The sequence below is a fragment of the Leiobunum rupestre genome, chromosome 6, assembly GCF_980474605.1.
Source record: "Leiobunum rupestre chromosome 6, qqLeiRupe1.1.hap1, whole genome shotgun sequence".
In the NCBI taxonomy this organism is placed as follows: domain Eukaryota; kingdom Metazoa; phylum Arthropoda; class Arachnida; order Opiliones; family Sclerosomatidae; genus Leiobunum; species Leiobunum rupestre.
The window spans coordinates 41,762,370-41,784,204 of NC_143389.1; the positions used below are offsets into that span (position 1 = coordinate 41,762,370).

The 21,835-nt window shown below is 32.7% G+C and overlaps 3 protein-coding genes across 3 annotated transcripts; 2 read left to right on the top strand and 1 right to left on the bottom strand.

Moving 5' to 3' along the window:
* Positions 1-15,105: 15,105 nt before the first annotated feature.
* PIG-V (phosphatidylinositol glycan anchor biosynthesis class V) lies at positions 15,106-16,926 on the top strand. The gene is made up of 3 exons (XM_090178833.1): positions 15,106-15,258; positions 15,433-16,548; positions 16,607-16,926. Exons 1-3 carry the CDS (start codon positions 15,193-15,195, stop codon positions 16,862-16,864), a joined length of 1,440 nt encoding a protein of 479 aa, XP_090034959.1. The 5' UTR covers positions 15,106-15,192; the 3' UTR covers positions 16,865-16,926.
* On the bottom strand, positions 16,751-19,252 carry LOC149941002 (uncharacterized). The gene is made up of 5 exons (XM_090178834.1): positions 18,651-19,252; positions 18,220-18,419; positions 17,373-18,161; positions 17,115-17,304; positions 16,751-17,052 (listed from the first exon to the last, which is right to left on the bottom strand). Exons 1-3 carry the CDS (start codon positions 19,006-19,008, stop codon positions 17,943-17,945), a joined length of 777 nt encoding a protein of 258 aa, XP_090034960.1. The 5' UTR covers positions 19,009-19,252; the 3' UTR covers positions 16,751-17,052; positions 17,115-17,304; positions 17,373-17,942.
* Positions 19,253-20,065: 813 nt separating this feature from the next.
* On the top strand, positions 20,066-21,822 carry LOC149941003 (uncharacterized). Its single transcript, XM_090178489.1, has 7 exons — positions 20,066-20,354; positions 20,411-20,698; positions 20,804-20,837; positions 20,919-21,024; positions 21,120-21,358; positions 21,418-21,539; positions 21,611-21,822. Exons 2-7 carry the CDS (start codon positions 20,589-20,591, stop codon positions 21,645-21,647), a joined length of 648 nt encoding a protein of 215 aa, XP_090034615.1. The 5' UTR covers positions 20,066-20,354; positions 20,411-20,588; the 3' UTR covers positions 21,648-21,822.
* The last annotated feature ends 13 nt before the right edge of the window (positions 21,823-21,835 follow it).

Consider the following 21,835-nt stretch of genomic DNA (forward strand, 5'->3'; position numbering starts at 1 on the left):
TGTAAATTTTACAGTAAGCTGCGGTCAGCATAGATGCCAGCAGAATGCTGTTAATTTCACAACCAACTGACTGTTTTTTTTATTGTCATGCTTCCTGTTAAATTTACTGGACACTCTGCTGTTTAAAAATACAGCAAGATAAAGTTATATTTACAGAGTATTGCTGTTTATTTAACCTTCATTCCAGACGTATTTAATACGGTAAATGCATGCAATTTTTACAGTAAAATCCAATGTTTGTAAAATTCCAGTGTTTGCCGTAGTTTTAGTTATCAAACTTATTTAGTACAGAAACTATTTACAACCCTTAAATTTCATCAACAATTTTACGGATCAAACCATTATCATATTGGTTTAATTAAAAAATTTCAAATATTTTATTAATCAATTCGTGATAGAAATATATAAAAAAATTTATCAATAATTAAAATTATTTTAACAAAAACTTTGCCAAAATATTTTCATAATCCAACACAAAATTTAATCGGGACTATCAAAACTGATTTTAACTTTAGTTGCTCAACTTGCTCTTGTTTAGCTCGAGCCTTTGTAGTTTAGAGTTATAGGGAAAACCAAAGGAAAGTAAACTATTAACTTGGTTTCAAATTATTAAGCACACGATGAACAAGGGTTGTAATTAATATAGCATTTTCAAGGGTTGCTACTTATACAAAAGAGTAGACAAAAATATTATTATCGGATATTATTATATTTAAATCTAACATGAAACTTGTGCGATTTTAAAAAAATGTTTTGACAACTAAATAATAATTAGTTGTTTTATATACTAGCGCTTGCCGTTTATAACAGAAAAAACAGCAACGTGTTGTAAATTTTACGCATTTTTGAAGTAAAACGTCAACAACGGTTTCATTTTGTTAATTTTAATATAACTGTCATTTTAAAAACAGTACGAATATGAATTTTTCCAGTCGCTACGGTACACACTCAAAACTTACTGTTGAAAAAACAGCAAATACGGTTTATAATTTACAGCAAGGTGCAGTTGAAGTGGGTTAACAGCAGTTTGTCGTAAAATTTACAGCTTTCTGCTGTATTTTGAAGAAAACCGTAGCGACTGTAAAAATTCATATTCGTACTGTTTTTAAAATGACAGTTATATTAAAATTAACAAAATGAAACCGTGGTTGACGTTTTACTTCAAAAATGCGTAAAATTTACAACACGTTGCTGTTTTTTCTGTTATAAACGGCAAGCGCTAGTATATAAAACAACTAATTATTATTTAGTTGTCAAAACATTTTTTTAAAATCGCACAAGTTTCATGTTAGATTTAAATATAATAATATCCGATAATAATATTTTTGTCTACTCTTTTGTATAAGTAGCAACCCTTGAAAATGCTATATTAATTACAACCCTTGTTCATCGTGTGCTTAATAATTTGAAACCAAGTTAATAGTTTACTTTCCTTTGGTTTTCCCTATAACTCTAAACTACAAAGGCTCGAGCTACACAAGAGCAAGTTGAGCAACTAAAGTTAAAATCAGTTTTGATAGTCCCGATTAAATTTTGTGTTGGATTAAGAAAATATTTTGGCAAAGTTTTTGTTAAAATAATTTTAATAATTGATAAATTTTTTTATATAGTTCTATCACGAATTGATTAATAAAATATTTGAAATTTTTTAATTAAACCAATATGATAATGGTTTGATCCGTAAAATTGTTGATGAAATTTAAGGGTTGTAAATAGTTTCTGTACTAAATAAGTTTGATAACTAAAACTACGGCAAACACTGGAATTTTACAAACATTGGATTTTACTGTAAAAACTGCATGCATTTACCGTATTAAATACGTCTGGAATGAAGGTTAAAATAACAGCAATGTCGTTAAATATAACTTTATCTTGCTGTATTTTTAAACAGCAGAGTGTCCAGTAAATTTAACAGGAAGCATGACAATAAAAAAACCAGTCAGAGTTGGTTGTGAAATTAACAGCATTCTGCTGACCGCAGCTTACTGTAAAATTTACAATAATATTTTTCTGTGTGTAACTCCGGAACAAGCGAATAGTTTATGGGCCGGAGTAATTCTCATACCCGGAACAGGCGAATAAAACGTTTTATGGTAAAAATATTACACTTTTATACTTTTAGTCCGAGAACAGGCGAAAAGAAACCACTTTAGTCTTTGATGAAGCCACGCACCCAAGCTCCGGATCAGGCTGAGAAATAAGGAATTTTTCAAATGGACCTGTGGCAAGTAGAGCATAGGTAGTTTAATTAAAAAACTGGCCACTTACCATTTTTAACCTTCAAAATCAGATTTCATAATTTATGGTCAAACATCTATTCTTGGCAATATGTGCTAGGGCATAGGAGTAGAAGGAAAGTGATGGCGAGACGCCACCCCCGGGGACGGGGTCAGGTTCGGGAGCGGGGTCCGGGATTTAAGGGGTGAAATGAGGGTAAAATCATCGAAAAGTCAATGTATTTAGGGTATTTCTCGCGACGATTTGTTTTCCCGTATATCAACATATTGTGTCCAGGCCAACTTGTTCATTTATCTACGCTTATCTCGAAAGATACTTGAACGTATATCTTATCAAGTTTTATCGTACGGAATAAGTTGAAATGATGTAAAAATTGATAACCTAGGCGACGCGTGCGCAGATTACCCCGGGGGACGCGGTTAATTTGAATTTAAGAGTGTTTTGACGTCATGGAATATTCGTTGTTAAAGTAGAATGGAAATATTTTTAAACTTCATTTTAATATCATTGTAGTACTTAAATATGCTTGACACTTGAACCAATCTCACGAGTATTTCTTAAAACGAATATCTCGATCGCGTTTTATCGTACGAAATAAGTGGAAATTATGTAAAAAGTGATAACCTAGGAGATAGCACGCGTGCGCGGATTACCTGGGAGGCGCGGATTGCCCGGGCGCGCGGTTAATTTGAATTTAAAACATGGATTCCCTCTCCGAAATAATTCATGTACCCAAAATTGGACCGCAAGTTTTTTTTTTCTTTTAGGGGAATCTCAATGGGAGTTTAACATTACACTAAAGCTAATAGGTCTAGTTTGGGGTACTTTTGGTCCGAAATGGGGTACATAGGGCCGAAAATGGTGACTTTGGTCGTTTTAAGGGTACTTTTGGTCTATTTTGGTCCATTTTTGGGTACATCAGAAAAGCAGTTGGAAAAACGAAGAGCCTTATTTTTTTTTCACCCATCTCCAAACTCCAAAAATTTATTGCTTTAATTTATTAATCCCTTCCGTAGGTATAAAATAAGATAAAAACTACTTACCTATATTTTATTTACGGTAAATTAAAAATACTTAATTAGTGTACTAAGTTACGTTTAAAAGAACCTTTTGTAACAATTCCAATATGTAAATATAGGTATAAGGATTGAAAAAATACTTAAAGTGGTTTTACTGATAAACTCTAAAGGAATTTAACTTTAAAGGGTGTCTTAGATTATTGTTTTTAATTTTATTCAAGTTGAAAACGTATTAAGAGTCCTTCAAAGTACTATAAAAGGATTTTATTTACGAACTTAATTCATATTTTCTTCAAACTTTCAATTCGCTTTTATTACTATTTAAATACGGTAAAATATAATTCTTATACACAAATTTAGTCAGAAAGATACTATAAAACACTAAAATTAAAATTAAATTAAATTTGTGTGGATAAGATTTGTAAATATCATTTTGAAACTAATAACTTTCACGCTTTATTTAAGTCAAGCCAATAAAAACAATTACCTATATTTTAAATACGGTAAAATATAAATACATTTCCGATATGTAAATAGGTAGAATAACACTATGAAAAGTTCCTTTTTCTTCTTTTAATACGACAACACACAACTCTGATACGCAAATATATAAAGAAAATATAAACAAATTTACTCTACGTTCGATACGTTAAAATACATTTCCGATACACAAATATAGATAAAGAAATACTATAAAATGTAAAAAGGTAGAAAAATACTACACATTAACCATTATGAATTTAAGCTTACAACATCCTTCACGTATAGAGCATAACATATATGTTCAGAGTTAACTTGTTTCCTCGTTATCTTTATCGCATGTGTTTTAAATAGCGTATGGAATAAGTTAAGAATGTACTGAAATGGTGTATGTTTAAACCTCGTAGAATAAATAGTAAAACATATGTTCAGAGTCGGCTTGATTACTAAAGCGAATAACACAGAGACGTTTCCGGTGTAGTCACGTAGGAAGAAAAATACTACAACACTCTCTATACTCTACATTCAACACGTTAAAATATACTTCCGAAATGCCAATATAGGTAGTAAAATACTACAAAATCTCTATACTTTACCTTCAATACGTTAAATTACATTCCAATATGTAAATATAGGAGGAAAAATACTACAAAAGCCTCTTTTCTTGGCGTTCAATATGTTAAAATAGATTTCTGAAATGCAAATGTAGGTAGTAAATACTACAAAATCTCTATACTCTACCTTCAATACGTTAAATTACATTCCAATATGTAAATATAGGTAGTAAATACTACAAAAGCCTCTTTTCTTGGCGTTCAATATGTTAAAATAGATTTCTGAAATGCAAATATAGGTAGTAAATACTACAAAAGCCTCTTTTCTTGGCGTTCAATATGTTAAAATAGATTTCTGAAATGCAAATATAGGTAGTAATTACTACAAAAGCCTCTTACTCTACGTTCAATACGTTAAATTAATGATATGCCTCCGATCGAATCGTTCATTTTTTCCTATTTAAATATACGCATTTAAATTAGAATTGCTTCTAGTGATCGGCAGTCGATTAATTTTTATCCACAAATTTTCCGATTTATTTAAAAATCGTTGGTAAAAAGAATATCATTTTAACTTATTTAATTGTGTTTTTTACCCAACCAAGCATTTATTTGAATAAAAGTGGTATTTATTTAAATAACCAATAGTTAAATAAAAATTGTTAAATATTTAAATAATCGAAAGTGAACAAGCCTATTTTTTAAATAAAACAAACAGACTTTAGAGTTGATAAGATTTGTAAATATCATTTGAAACTAATAATTTTCACGCTTTATTTAAGTCAAGCAATTACATTTTTAAAAATGAAAGAAGTTAAACAATATAAAAATTTGTAAATATTGTAAATATTTTTAGGTAATAAAGAAATTAAGAAATGTTTTAATTAAAATATCTTTCATTTTCTACTACATTTTTAAAAATGAAAGAAGTTTAACAATATAATTATTCTAATATAATTTCAAAATCAGGTATTATTTAAAGTACAAATGCATAATTTAGTGAAGCAATTCTTATTTAAATACTTTTATTTAATTAATTTGTGTATCTGAAATGTATTTATTGAAAAATAAGTGGGTTTTACTATTTATCACGGTTTTTTATTTATATATATATATATATATATTGGAATTGTTACAAAAGGTTGTTTTAAACGTAACTTAGTACATTAATTTATTTTGGAAGTTCAAAACGTATTAAGAGCCCTTCAGGGTACTATAAAAGGATTTCATTTACAAACTAAATTAATATTTTCTTCAAACTTTCAATTCGTTATAATTTGAATTTAAATGAAAACATCATGGATTATAGGTGCGTAATCTACTATTAGACCGAACGGATTAAAAAATACTTAAAGTAAGTAGTTTTACTGATAAACTAAAGGAATTTAACTTTAAAGGGTATCTTAGATTATTGTTTTTAATATTATTCAAGTTCAAAACGTATAAAGAGTCCTTCAAAGTAATTTAAAAGAATTTTATTTACGAACTAAATCCATATTTTAGAAGTTAGTTTGTATGAAATACTTACTAATACCTGAAAAAATGGACTTTAGAGTTGATAAGATTTGTAAATATCATTCGAAACTAATAATTTTCACGCTTTATTTAAGTCAAGCAATTACATTTTTAAAAATGAAAGAAGTTAAACAATATAAAAATTTGTAAATATTGTAAATATTTTTAGGTAATAAAGAAATTAAGAAATGTTTTAATTAAAATATCTTTCATTTTCTACTACATTTTTAAAAATGAAAGAAGTTTAACAATATAATTATTCTAATATAATTTCAAAATCAGGTATTATTTAAAGTGCAAATGCATAATTTAGTGAAGCAATTCTTATTTAAATACTTTTATTTAATTAATTTGTGTATCTGAAATGTATTTATTGAAAAATAAGTGGGTTTTACTATTTAATAATTCGACGTATTTGTTTTTGAAATAACTAAATAGTTTGCATATTTGTCAAAAAAAAAATAAAAAAGTAATTGAAATTACTATTAATTTTACTTGCAATAGTAAAATACTAAACCAAATGTATAATTTATATTTTATTTTATTTAATAAATTTAAACTATAATACTAAACTTTTTCAAAAAAAACTTTTACAAACAAAATTTAAAATACACATTTTTAAAATTTAACTACACCAGCTCCAAGTCAGCTAGCGACTTTTTTTTTTAAGTAACTACTAACTACAATTAAAATCAAAGGATCTGCTATATTTTTCATGCTTTGAAAACAATTCATTAAAATCTCGAGTTTTTAAATATATGTAAAACACGAAGGAGCAGATCTTTTATCACAAATTTTCAAAAATTATATTTAATTTAGTTTATAATAATATAGGGAACTCAAAAATTAAAAAACGAAAAATAAAAAAAAATACTTACTTCAACCTTTCTCCCAGTTATTAGTTTCGTTTTAAACTTGGTTTACGTTTTAGTTTTACTTTGCTATTCTAGAAAATTCCAAAATTCCTTTAGAGTTTATCAGTAAAACCACTTACTTTAAGTATTTTTTTAATTAGTTCGGTCTAATAGTAGATTACGCACCTATAATCCATGATGTTTTCATTTAAATTCAAATTATAACGAATTGAAAGTTTGAAGAAAATATTAATTTAGTTTGTAAATGAAATCCTTTTATAGTACCCTGAAGGGCTCTTAATACGTTTTGAACTTCCAAAATAAATTAATGTACTAAGTTACGTTTAAAAGAACCTTTTGTAACAATTCCAATATATATATATATATAAAAAACCGTGATAAATAGTAAAACCCACTTATTTTTCAATTAATACATTTCAGATACACAAATTAATTAAATAAAAGTATTTAAATAAGAATTGCTTCACTAAATTATGCATTTGTACTTTAAATAATACCTGATTTTGAAATTATATTAGAATAATTATATTGTTAAACTTCTTTCATTTTTAAAAATGTAGTAGAAAATGAAAGATATTTTAATTAAAACATTTCTTAATTTCTTTATTACCTAAAAATAATTACAATATTTACAAATTTTTATATTGTTTAACTTCTTTAATTTTTAAAAATGTATTTGCTTGACTTAAATAAAGCGTGAAAATTATTAGTTTCGAATGATATTTACAAATCTTATCAACTCTAAAGTCCATTTTTTCAGGTATTAGTAAGTATTTCATACAAACTAACTTCTAAAATATGGATTTAGTTCGTAAATAAAATTCTTTTAAATTACTTTGAAGGACTCTTTATACGTTTTGAACTTGAATAATATTAAAAACAATAATCTAAGATACCCTTTAAAGTTAAATTCCTTTAGTTTATCAGTAAAACTACTTACTTTAAGTATTTTTTAATCCGTTCGGTCTAATAGTAGATTACGCACCTATAATCCATGATGTTTTCATTTAAATTCAAATTATAACGAATTGAAAGTTTGAAGAAAATATTAATTTAGTTTGTAAATGAAATCCTTTTATAGTACTCTGAAGGGCTCTTAATACGTTTTGAACTTCCAAAATAAATTAATGTACTAAGTTACGTTTAAAAGAACCTTTTGTAACAATTCCAATATATATATATATATATATAAATAAAAAACCGTGATAAATAGTAAAACCCACTTATTTTTCAATAAATACATTTCAGATACACAAATTAATTAAATAAAAGTATTTAAATAAGAATTGCTTCACTAAATTATGCATTTGTACTTTAAATAATACCTGATTTTGAAATTATATTAGAATAATTATATTGTTAAACTTCTTTCATTTTTAAAAATGTAGTAGAAAATGAAAGATATTTTAATTAAAACATTTCTTAATTTCTTTATTACCTAAAAATATTTACAATATTTACAAATTTTTATATTGTTTAACTTCTTTCATTTTTAAAAATGTAATTGCTTGACTTAAATAAAGCGTGAAAATTATTAGTTTCAAATGATATTTACAAATCTTATCAACTCTAAAGTCTGTTTGTTTTATTTAAAAAATAGGCTTGTTCACTTTCGATTATTTAAACATTTAACAATTTTTATTTAACTATTGGTTATTTAAATAAATACCACTTTTATTCAAATAAATGCTTGGTTGGGTAAAAAACACAATTAAATAAGTTAAAATGATATTCTTTTTACCAGAGATTTTTAAATAAATCGGAAAATTTGTGGATAAAAATTAATCGACTGCCGAACACTAGAAGCAATTCTAATTTAAATGCGTATGAACGATTCGATCGGAGGCATATCATTAATTTAACGTATTGAACGTAGAGTAAGAGGCTTTTGTAGTAATTACTACCTATATTTGCATTTCAGAAATCTATTTTAACATATTGAACGCCAAGAAAAGAGGCTTTTGTAGTATTTACTACCTATATTTGCATTTCAGAAATCTATTTTAACATATTGAACGCCAAGAAAAGAGGCTTTTGTAGTATTTACTACCTATATTTACATATTGGAATGTAATTTAACGTATTGAAGGTAGAGTATAGAGATTTTGTAGTATTTTACTACCTATATTGGCATTTCGGAAGTATATTTTAACGTGTTGAATGTAGAGTATAGAGAGTGTTGTAGTATTTTTCTTCCTACGTGACTACACCGGAAACGTCTCTGTGTTATTCGCTTTAGTAATCAAGCCGACTCTGAACATATGTTTTACTATTTATTCTACGAGGTTTAAACATACACCATTTCAGTACATTCTTAACTTATTCCATACGCTATTTAAAACACATGCGATAAAGATAACGAGGAAACAAGTTAACTCTGAACATATATGTTATGCTCTATACGTGAAGGATGTTGTAAGCTTAAATTCATAATGGTTAATGTGTAGTATTTTTCTACCTTTTTACATTTTATAGTATTTCTTTATCTATATTTGTGTATCGGAAATGTATTTTAACGTATCGAACGTAGAGTAAATTTGTTTATATTTTCTTTATATATTTGCGTATCAGAGTTGTGTGTTGTCGTATTAAAAGAAGAAAAAGGAACTTTTCATAGTGTTATTCTACCTATTTACATATCGGAAATGTATTTATATTTTACCGTATTTAAAATATAGGTAATTGTTTTTATTGGCTTGACTTAAATAAAGCGTGAAAGTTATTAGTTTCAAAATGATATTTACAAATCTTATCCACACAAATTTAATTTAATTTTAATTTTAGTGTTTTATAGTATCTTTCTGACTAAATTTGTGTATAAGAATTATATTTTACCGTATTTAAATAGTAATAAAAGCGAATTGAAAGTTTGAAGAAAATATGAATTAAGTTCGTAAATAAAATCCTTTTATAGTACTTTGAAGAACTCTTAATACGTTTTCAACTTGAATAAAATTAAAAACAATAATCTAAGACACCCTTTAAAGTTAAATTCCTTTAGAGTTTATCAGTAAAACCACTTTAAGTATTTTATCAATCCTTATACCTATATTTACATATTGGAATTGTTACAAAAGGTTCTTTTAAACGTAACTTAGTACACTAATTAAGTATTTTTAATTTACCGTAATTAAAATATAGGTAAGTGGTTTTTATCTTATTTTATACCTACGGAAGGGATAAATAAATTAAAGCAATAAATTTTTGGAGTTTGGAGATGGGTGGAAAAAAAAAATAAGGCTCTTCGTTTTTCCAACTGCTTTTCTGATGTACCCAAAAATGGACCAAAATAGACCAAAAGTACCCTTAAAACGACCAAAGTCACCATTTTCGGCCCTATGTACCCCATTTCGGACCAAAAGTACCCCAAACTGGACCTATTAGCTTTATTGTAATGTTAAACTCCCATAGAGATTCCCCTAAAAGAAAAAAAAAACTTGCGGTCCAATTTTGGGTACATGAATTATTTCGGAGAGGGAATCCATGTTTTAAATTCAAATTAACCGCGCGCCCGGGCAATCCGCGCCTCCCAGGTAATCCGCGCACGTGTGCTATCTCCTAGGTTATCACTTTTTACATAATTTCCACTTATTTCGTACGATAAAACGCGATCGAGATATTCGTTTTAAGAAATACTCGTGAGATTGGTTCAAGTGTCAAGCATATTTAAGTACTACAATGATATTAAAATGAAGTTTAAAAATATTTCCATTCTACTTTAACAACGAATATTCCATGACGTCAAAACACTCTTAAATTCAAATTAACCGCGCCCCCCGGGGTAATCTGCGCACGCGTCGCCTAGGTTATCAATTTTTACATCATTTCAACTTATTCCGTACGATAAAACTTGATAAGATATACGTTCAAGTATCTTTCGAGATAAGCGTAGATAAATGAACAAGTTGGCCTGGACACAATATGTTGATATACGGGAAAACAAATCGTCTCGAGAAATACCCTAAATACATTGACTTTTCGATGATTTTACCCTCATTTCACCCCTTAAATCCCGGACCCCGATCCCGAACCTGACCCCGTCCCCGGGGGTGGCGTCTCGCCATCACTTTCCTTCTACTCATAGGCTTAGTAGTTTAGTTATTATAGGTATTTCAAATTTTGGAGTGTTAAATCCTCGTGTTAAATAAAGAACTATAAATCTGCTTAAGCAATATGTAGAAACATCTTTATTGATCAATGTTAAATTAAAAAATCACTACTATCACAAATGGATCACATTGTAATGAGGCCGATTCGGGATGCACGACCCATAGGGAGTTTGCAAGCTGACGTTTCCCGACCTGAACAAGCCTACTGAGAGAGATACTGTTTATATTTCTTTTTGCTAACTGCTAAATTCCCTTCTTCTATACTAGGTGTTTTTTTTCTCCTGTTCTGGGTTTTTCGAGCAGGTTAAAAAGTGTAGCCATATGACGTCATTTTACTTCAATTCTGTCTTGACGAAAACAAGACATACGACGGTCAGAATACACACAATCCTTCTGTGTTAAGTTTGTTTGAGCTATTCACAGCAACCTGCAACGCCGGTATCACAACCAAAATATATCCACGGTCACACATATATACAAATTTACGCTTATTTGTTACTTCTAGTCATACTTTGAAAGCATCGAAGATTGCTTCGATCAGTGTCACTCTTATTTTTTACTTCTGATAACACTTATTTGTTACTACTAGTCAGCCGTTGAGTGTCACACTTATATCTTCTGGTTATACGACAAAGACTAGTTCGATCAGTTTCATACTTATTTGTTACTTCTGATCACACTTATTTGTTATTTCTGATCACACTTATTTGTTACGTTGAGTGTCACACTTAGTACTTCTGGTCAAACGCCGAAGACTAGATAGATCAGTGTCATACTTAATTGTTACTTCTGGTCATACGTTGAAAGCGTGGCCCACTCTGAACGGCCGCTTAGACTACTATAAACACGCGGATTTACAATGTTGGAAATTACGGGGGTCCGTATACGCTGAACAAAAAACCTTACTTAGAATTAAAATTAAGGAACGTTTTTACAATTCTAGGTTATATGTAAACCACAGCTATTCAAAAATATAACTTTCATGAAAATCGGACTTAAATTAAGGAACTGTATGTAGAATTTTAGGCGAAAATATAAAAACACGAAAATTGGGGTCCCGTAAATTACCCTGAAAACTATACTTAAATTTAAAATTTACTGATAAAACCGAAGTTGTAGGTCCGCTGAATCCTAACCTATCCAATAATTGTTTTTTAACGTTATCGGACTTAATATTAATATCTATCACATAAAGCGAAATCACCGAAAATAGTAAATTGGGCAAATTCCCAACTTCTTGGGCTCCGATTTGAAAACTTTATCAATGGCAATGTATGTACATTCGAACGAGATATCATTGACTCTTCTAGTTATAACCGTTGAAGAGGTATGCGCGACACGGCGCCATCGGCATCGGCGGCAACGGCTACAATGTACGTGAGACCATATGTAACATAATTACTCATAAGTATGCCTCTGTATAAAATTTCCATTGAAAAAAATTCAATGAGACCTTGTTTCACGCGGAACATACATTGAGCGGACCCAAAAATGCAAAAATGCTTATAATCCTTGCGCTATTGAAATGAAATCATGTGATCGCGAGGCACGAGCTAAACTTGACATGGGCAAAGCCAGAAACGCGCGAGGAATTCTCACTAACTTCCGTTTCCGTAAAGTTGATGACGCGTTTTTCGTCACGGAGTCGGAAATTACGTGATTTGCATCATATCCCGTGAATAAGGTTTCATTAACGAAAATGCTTTTATGGCATACTTATGAGTGATTATGTTACATATGGTGAGACTAATACACACAAATCCTTAGGATTGTGTGTAAAAACGAGTTGGAGTTAGGTTAGGCGCCCACTGGCTCTCCGTTGCGTATCCGTCCTGCCTTCCACAAGGCATTGTCTCCGTTACGAAGTAAAGGCTTGTTGAAGGTAGTACGTAGACGTTACGAAGAGCAGTGAGCGCTTGGCCTAAGAAGGGAGTAGTTAAAGGTTAAAGGTTATTTATAAAAAGATTGCCCGTCATGTTTTCGTGAAACAAAATTTAAGTAGACGACAAAGCTAGATTACTCCCTCTACCCATCGACAAATGTCGATGTTTTACCCCTCCTTTCGAGGAGGAGTAAAAAGTGTAACCTTAGAGCTCTGGAACAAGCGAACAAAATTCGGGACCGGGTAAATCTTACCCCGAGAACAGGCGAATAAAACACTTTTTGTCCCCGTACAAGCGAAAAAAAACCACCTATTGTGTGTAGAGTATAGAGTAGACAGACTCACGATACCCAGCAGTGGCGTAACAAAGAACTCCGAGGCCCCCCCTCGAAAAACGACTTGCGGCACAGATTTTAATCATAAACGTTTGGGGGCCCCCTAGTTCTCGGGGGCCGCCCACGCCGCGGGGTCTGCGGGGGCGCTATTTACGCCACTGATACGCAGAGTCACCCACCCATACACACAATTGACACAAGGCCAAGCTACGGCCAACTTTGACACTCGCGCAATAGTGGCCAGCCCATTCGTTGAAGTTTCTATGTTAACCTACGAACAAAAATATCTCTCGGCGTCTAGCGCCCCTAGCGGAAAATGTTTTTTAGAATAGTTTTTGCATTGAAGCCAATATAAAAACGAGCGTGGCGCTGAACGCCGATAGTTTATAGCATGGTATATAGCGGGAAAATCCTTGATCATAGAATTTCGGCGAATGGTTTCGCCGCTATTACGCGAGTTGGCAGTGAATGGATTTTTTTTTAATAAATTAAGTGGTCACCATGGCCACTAACACCCCAAGCATTTAATTTTTAAACTGGCCCAGCTAATTTTTAAACTGGTGATTGGCCTGTGTTAAAGCCTTATTTCTCACACTGCTCCGGATTCGCGAACCAAGAAGGAAAACTATAGACCTATTACCAAAACCAGCCATATTTCTCGTGTTTGTGAGCGCATATCTAAAGCCCAGACAGAAGACTTTCTCACTAGAACAAATTTTCTATCTGATGCCCAACACGGTTTCCGGCCCCGTCACTCATGCACTACCAATCTTCTATCTGCAACACATGATTACGTTAGCTGGCTCGATAGCGGTTCACCTGTGGACATTATTTCCCTAGATATGAGCCGTGCGTTCGATACTATTCCACATAGTCATCTGCTACGGTCTCTCTTGGATGCTGGGATTTGTGATTTGGCTTTACGTTGGCTTGGTGATTTCATTGAAGGTCGCTTCCACCGTGTTGTCCTGAAGGGCTGCTCTTCTTCACTACGATCTACCCTCAGTGGTGTCCCTCAGGGCACAGTACTTTGACCACTGCTATTTTCAATCTTTATAAATTCATTGCCAAAGTGTGTTAAGCACTCCGTCCCGCACTTGTTTGCAGATGACACTAATCGTAAGTTGGCTACTAACGCCAATTCCGCTGAAAATAGGGCTAACTTACAATTGGACTTGGATGACGTTGTTGATTTGGTCCGAAATTATGGTATGAATTTTAATACAACCAAAAGTACCGTCCTTCACTTAGGTAACTCCAATGTTCGCCACACGTACCAAATTGCTGGAGAACCTATTCCTAATGTGCCTGTTATACGCGATCTTGGCATTCTATTTGATGAAAACCTAAAATTCTCCAAGCATACCCAAAGCGTTGTAAGTCGTATCAATTCTATCACTGGACTCACTCGCCGAAATTCTTTTTACCGCTCTAAGCCTATATTGCGTATTATATACAATGCTCTAATTCTTCCGTCTATTGACTATGGCTCTGTCATATGGTCACCCTCACTCGCTGGTGACCGTGACGTCCTATCAAAAGCTCATAACCGGTTCACTAAGTTGACGCCTGGCCTTACAGATCTTCTTCAACGTGACCGTGACTCTTCACTCGATCTTCTTGACCCAGTTGACCACCATAGAATTAATGACCTAGTATTTATTTTTGACATTTTAAGAGGCAACGTTTCCCTAAATTTTTCAAAATTTTTTACTCTAAATAATACCGGCCGTATGCGTGGTCATTCTGAAAAACTTTTCAAACCGTGATTAAACACCGGCGTGCGACAAAATCACCTTACTTTTCGAGCTTTAAGCGACTGGAATTCACTACCTCAAGATATCCTTAACAGTCAATCAAAGGTTTCTTTTCGTGTCAAGCTAATTGATTGGGTTAGGGATAGTTAAATTTTCACCGTGTTCTTTGTTTATATTGTACAGTATATATTATATATTGTGTGTGTGTGTTTTTTTTAGAGGACGCCACAGAAGCCTCACTGGCTTAGGCGTATTATGTATCCTCTTTTTTTTTTTTTAATAAATAAATAAATAAATAAAAAGCCTTATTTCTCACACTGCTCCAGATTCGTCCAGAAACCTTTTGTGTCGTCTTCTATGTATTCTGCAAGTATTACCGATTAGCGTTTTGAACTTTCCGCGTCGCCGTCGCGGCGTTGTTTGTTTTTATGGCTGTTATTGATGTTATAGTAAAGTTTGCCTTATTATCGAGATTTTTCCTCTTTTCCTGTCAGGTAAATAAGTCCATTTATTTATGGATTAAAACTGGACTGTGAAATGGTCACCGATTTTGGAGAAGCCAAGGTCTATATGGTTTCTTCCATGAATTGGATTTCCAATTCATAGGCAGGCTTACTTTGCTGTAATTAATTTTTTCTACATTAGAATATTTGTTGAAACATTTTCAGTGCCTGTTTAACTATGTGATTGAAAATCATGTACCAAAATCAGGCTGTTTTATGGCACCAGGGCAAAATGACACTACAGTAATTGACGAGTCTATCACTTTTTTATTTGGTGGGCTCAAAAGCTGGGATGCTCAGTACTTTCTCCACATCTCTAAGAATGGTTACACATATGAAAATACATTAGCATTTTTTCCATTATTTCCGTACCTCAGTTACTTCTTAAGTTTACCGTTTCAGTTTTGTTTATCAAAGTATGTTAGCATTTATAATAGCATTTTGCTCACTGGACTAATGTTAAATCTAATCTACTTTATTTTAACCACTGTCATACTTTATTATTTAACTAAACATATATTCAACGATAAAAATTTATCTTATTTAACATCAATATTATTTGCTATAAATCCGGCTTCTATATTTTATTCCGCATTTTACTCTGAGTCCTTATATTGCTTTCTAAGTTTTCTCGGGTTTTTATGCTTAGAGAAACAATATTTATACATTGCGGCTTTTCTGTTTGGTCTCAGTGGTGGCACTAGATCAAATGGACTTATATCGTGCGGGTTTGTGATTTATAGTTTTCTAAGGTTGATAGTTAAAGATGTCTTGGCGAGTAATGAACAGTTAAATATAACTCTATTTCTAAAACAATTGCTGCATCTGAGTGCCAGAATATTTTTGTGTGTTTTGCCTTTCATATGGTATCAAGTTTATTCTTGTCTCCTTTATTGTGTTCCGTATTATTCAGAACTTAAAATACCATCGGAAGTGAAAGATTACGCGATAGAAAGAAGTTATCGAATGCCTTCTGAAAAGTTATCACCTTGGTGTTACGATACCGTTCCTTTATCTTACTCATACATTCAAAATCATTATTGGAACGTGGGTTTCCTACATTATTATCAATGGAAACAAATTCCAAACTTTGCATTAGCTACACCAGCTGTTCTTTTAATTTTGAGTTTCTCAATGAAAACAATTGGGAGGAAACTAAAAGAGTTGCGGGTTAAAAATTTTGAAGATTTTCTAGTGTCGATTATAAATGAAAAGACATTTGTCTACGCAGTCCATGCTTTTGTATTAGTGGTATTTTGCGTATTATTCATACATGTACAGGTAAATATAATTTTGTCTTATGCAATTTCAACCTCCGTTCATAATTATTTCATTCAAGGTGACAACTAGACTAATGTGTTCATCTAGTCCCATAATATACTGGAGTTTAGCGAAAGCTTTAAAGTTTGATTTTGAAAAAGCTTTGAAAGAGTGTAAAGAACTTAAAAGAGATGTATTCAAAGTGTCAACGTTGTTAATTTGTTTGAAATATCTCATTTGTGACAGTAGCAAATTAACAAGAGTACTCATTGGCTATTGTTTACTTTATTTAATTTTGGGTTCTATATGTTTTCCAAATTGGCTGCCATGGACTTAATTTGAAGTCGGAAGATTAAAATTTTACAGTACTTGTAAATTTTTACAAAGTAAAGATTTGAAATAAAATTGGTTGATGTTTTTCATTTCCCTTCGTAGATGGCAGAAGCTCTCCTAGAAATATTTTTTCCCGAGAATTCGCGAACCGGACTTTTGAATTTGCCCGCCAAATACAAATTTCTTTTCAACCTGGTCCGTTATGTAGTTTTAAAAATTCGAAATATTACGAATTCAACTGATTTTAAAATTACTTTGGGCTTTACTTTCCATAGCCAAGTACGATTGTCTTTCTTGAAAGAGGGGGCAGTTTTTCCGCAACATAATTCTTTGCAGTCGCAGTAATATCGATGATAATGAGGTAAACAGACACCCCTAAAACTTTCCAGTTCCTTTCTAGAAATGACCTTTGTCTTACACTCGATGGTGTCGTTTTCCTTGAGGCTTTAGGTACAAAAGGTTATAGCGTTGACCTTGGGTAAACCTAGTTCAAAGTCCAATTTTTGTTTTACCATTTGGACTTCTCTGTTTCTTGGGGCTCGTCATTCAGATGTTTCCCCGCGAAATTTCTGGTTGTTAATTTATAACTATTTTTGTCCGGCATGGTATATGATCAAAGAAAGATAGATCGTCTCTAAAATCGCTTAGCCTTTATTTAAATAAATTTCAGTTTTTGAAAACTGTTTTATAAAAACGCGCGCGTGGACAACTCGTTAAATTTAAATACGTTTTAAAATATTTTTTCTCTAATAACCATAGAAAATATAGAAGAGGAATAGTAAGCTCGGGCGATTGGACATCAGATGTACTTTTAAGCATATGTAACATAATTTTGTTGTTACATATGTTTTAAGTGTATTTGCCTCCGCTTCGACTTAGCTTCTTCTATTAAAATCTATCAACCGGAAGTAAATCATGCAAACTCCTAGCTTTAAAACCTTCAGATACAGTTTAAAGATTATCAACCCTATAGAGTTACTTTTTCTCTAATATATATTTTCTATGTAATAACATCATTTACGTTTTGACATTTATATATCATATTTAATACATAAAGCTTTAAAACATCGTTTTATTAATGACTAGTCGACATCTACTTTCTTGTAAGATGGGAAGAATTTGGTCCATCGGTGGTCACCTGGTGGAGTGACGTATGTTGACTCTCCCTTCTTGACGACGTAAAATTCTTCGGGTACCGCGTAGACGACACCCTCAGCTTCTGGTAAGGTGACCACCGTCACTTTTTCCCCGCTACCAGGGGCTTCCTGTTGGTGGGTTTTGGCTTCCGGTAGTTGTAATGTCTAAGATTAAAAACTCATTTAGGAAATGTTTTACTGAGATAGATTGGGACTTAATTACCGGCGGCTTATTGTTCTTCTTGGGTGTACTTGCCGTTACGTTATTAGGATTTTCGACCTTTTCTTCGGGATGGTTGTGCTTCTTGCAAACTTTAAATGATGTGTACTCCGTCAACGTTAGAGCAACGGCACAAATAGAAAATAAAAACCCCATGTAGGTTATGATTAGCTTGAAAATACCGATGGTTAACACTCCAGGACCTAAAAGGTTAAAAGAACAATTAGATGACGCGCATTCCGCTGCCAAAAATTAACGAGTGAGCATCGTAAAGTATAACCTTCGGATTGGAACACATAACTAATGTTGATTAGAACCTAGAAATCTCAACGATTAAAGGGTTGAAATCGAAAATTCTAGGTTTAAATTGTACACCATTCTGAAAGTCATTATAATCCGACAAATGTACTCTACGATACAATAAATGTAACAACCTCGATTCCACATCACTGGGATGCATAGTACTGACTGACTGTGCACGATGATTGGTACGATAACGGCGGCACTAAGCCCGACGTAAATGATGGGTAGCAATCTCAGGACTTTCGATCTGGTTTCATCGTGAACTGAAGACGTACGAGAACCCTTCTTGTGAGTCGTTACCAGGGCCAATCCGGCAAGACCACCGAGGAACTGAAACAAACCCGTGGCGATACTTCCGGCGTTCAACGCTTTACAGCCTTCGCTCTCGTTAATGTGAAGGTCCAAGGCCGCCAGTATCCACAAAACCACTCCAGAAACTACTTGGCACGTTGACGTAACTAGTACTAAACTCAACATCCCCAAACCCATAGGTACAGCTGGCTGTTAAAAACGCTCTCCGTCGAAGTGTTGTTTACGCTCTTCTAGCCGCCAGTCGAAGTCGCTCTGATGGAGCGCGGACGATAGAGCCTCCGAGCCGTGATGTTAACTCTTATTTTAGAAACTCTTTGATGGCTCAGACGCGCTCGGCGGCCGGGAGCGAAAAAAATGAAGGAAGAGGGTGAAACTTTCTCTTCTTTTCCCGGAGAATTATTTCCGACCAATAGGGATCATCCTTAAAAACTCAGTCTTCGGTTGATGGTTGCGTTCGAATATGTCATTAAAAAATCCCGTACGTGGGTTGGCGAGATTAAATGATTCTGATTAGCGGATGCGAATCGGACTCGCCTCTGCTTTTAATACATTAAACGTTCCTTTCCTTCGCGACGTCTGCCCGATGAGTTTACATCATTTTCCCAGACTGGGCGATAGTTTTGGGGAAGGCCCCCCTTAAAATAGCCTTCCAGAGCAATGCTAGCAGCTGCTGCGATGTCTTTATGGGAGGCCACTTTTCCCTTCCCTTCTTCTTTTCTAACGCTTGAGATCTAGTCGATTTCGTCGGAACTTATTTCGAATAAGATGAAAAGCACACACTCTGTCTGTTACCGTTTTTACGTAAACTGTTTACTCTGAGCCCGATGAACGATACAACCGTGTCACTTCGAAATCTCGAAGGACTACGGGAATTATACCACTTTCGATATCGACTAAAAATGGTTTATTCCATGTATTTCCATTGACAGAAACCCGGGCTACTCTGTAGTATTTTTGACAGGACGCTATTTACTGTGCAGTGTGGAGGGGGCATGGAACTAATTTGACTTGATGGGTTTCTAGTATTCGGGTAACTCCAGTTCGACGTTTGCCCCTCTTGATACGGTGGTTGGGTTCTTCCGCTCTGCGGTGGGAGTTTAATTAATGGTTATTTTCGTTTGAGGAGTACTCGGCGCGGTCGGTCGAGATGAAGGAGACTGTGGGTGACACGTAATTTTGCCCATGCGTAGGCTTTCAATTAATGCATTTTTTCCGACTCGTTAAGAATCTCGAAGGGAGCACTCGAAAAGAGTGGGGGATCAACGCTAATCTGATCTCCCTGCTTAACCAATTGTTCCTTTGTTTTTCTTTATAAAACCTAGAATTATTTGATGTATGTAGACGAGTGCGGTGAATTTGGTAGAGTTTAGGTTAAAATGGCCTATAATGACCGATTTGAAAATCGTGTTTACATGTTTGAGTATTTACACGCGCTAGGTGATTTATGAAATCTATCGATTGAAGCTATAGATATTTTATAGGCGGTTTAATAGCATCAAACTAATTTTTTGCAGTTTATTTTAGTAAGTATATTCTTCATTATAACCAGTACAATACACCTAATTTCTAAAAATTACAGTAAGTGGGCATTGATAAAAACTTTGTGCCTCCGAAATGTGGCACAAAGGCTAGGAGAGACGCAAAAATTTTAGGATGTTGTCTGCTCACAGAAACCCGTCACGGATTAGTTTGACCGGAGCCGCCAATTTTTCAATGGTGTCAGACACGCTTTTTATTGAATTAGTTGTAATATCGCTATGACTTTAAATATTCCACTAAAAAGTAAAGAAACGTATCTTTTATTTCTATACAAAGGTAAAATTGTAAAATTTTGGATTCACGTTTCGTCATTGAGAACACTGAGACGGTAAGTTAGTTTTGTTTTGATAGTTCTTAAGCCTGGGCTCTAAAACGCGTTTGTTTGATTGCGAACTTGCGATGGAAGTAATGAGATATCATAATTTTCATTTAGACTAAATGCTAGCAAATATAGGAACTATATCGAGGTATTTATAAAATCTCAGTATAGATTAACTTTTAATTTGATAATATAATAAGTTTGAGTTTATTAACGTTATAATATATAGTCTATTGCCAGAAGGAGTATTACCATAGCAGAAGATAAAGTAAAACGCCCAGAATCTGTCCCAAACAGCCTTACATTGGATGGCAAAGATTTCATTGTTGAAATTTGTATCTTTTTTAATTACACTAAAGACTAACAGTGTGGAATTTGGGTTACCCCATATTCAGGTAACCATTTTCCCTTAACTAGACTGTTACTTAAGCTTTGAAAAAGTGGAAGCTGGCTAAAATGGTGGAATTTGCAAATTTGGATGGGACAATGTTTCCCGGCGTAGAATATCAGATTAAACTTAGAATAACAGACAACCCAAATATCAAAGCAATGCAAAAGCATTTGTCCCCAAATTCTTCCACAGTATCCAAAAATATTCAACCAAATAACTCGTTTCTACACCTCACTTTATCTACCTCCCAAATGGTTGACAATATGGACACATTTCAGGTAAAACTTAATTATTCTAAATGCCATTTAAATAAATGAGGGTAAGTTGAATTTTTTAGGCTTATAATGAGGACAGTATAAGCAACACTGTTTTAAGATGCCAACAATGCAAGGATGTTGTAGAGAATGGGCAACATATTACACCGGAATCAAATACCAGTGCTTGGAAAAGCATTTTGAAGTACGGTCATTTGTCTCTAAACTATTATTTTTATGCATTATGAAATTTTAATATTCTAAAATCCTCTTCAGCTTTCTCACTAAGCCATTTGCTTTTTTAACAAAGTGAGGGATTTATAAAAGCTACAAATATCTTTTTCATTTCTTTTCAAAATGACAATTTCATAATATATCACAATGTTTATCTTCAATTATATTTTGTTATCGAAATGTAATTTATTAACCTACTTCACATTAAATACTCAACCCAGAGCCATTAACCTAAAATATGTACATAACAATGTATTTATATCTTTT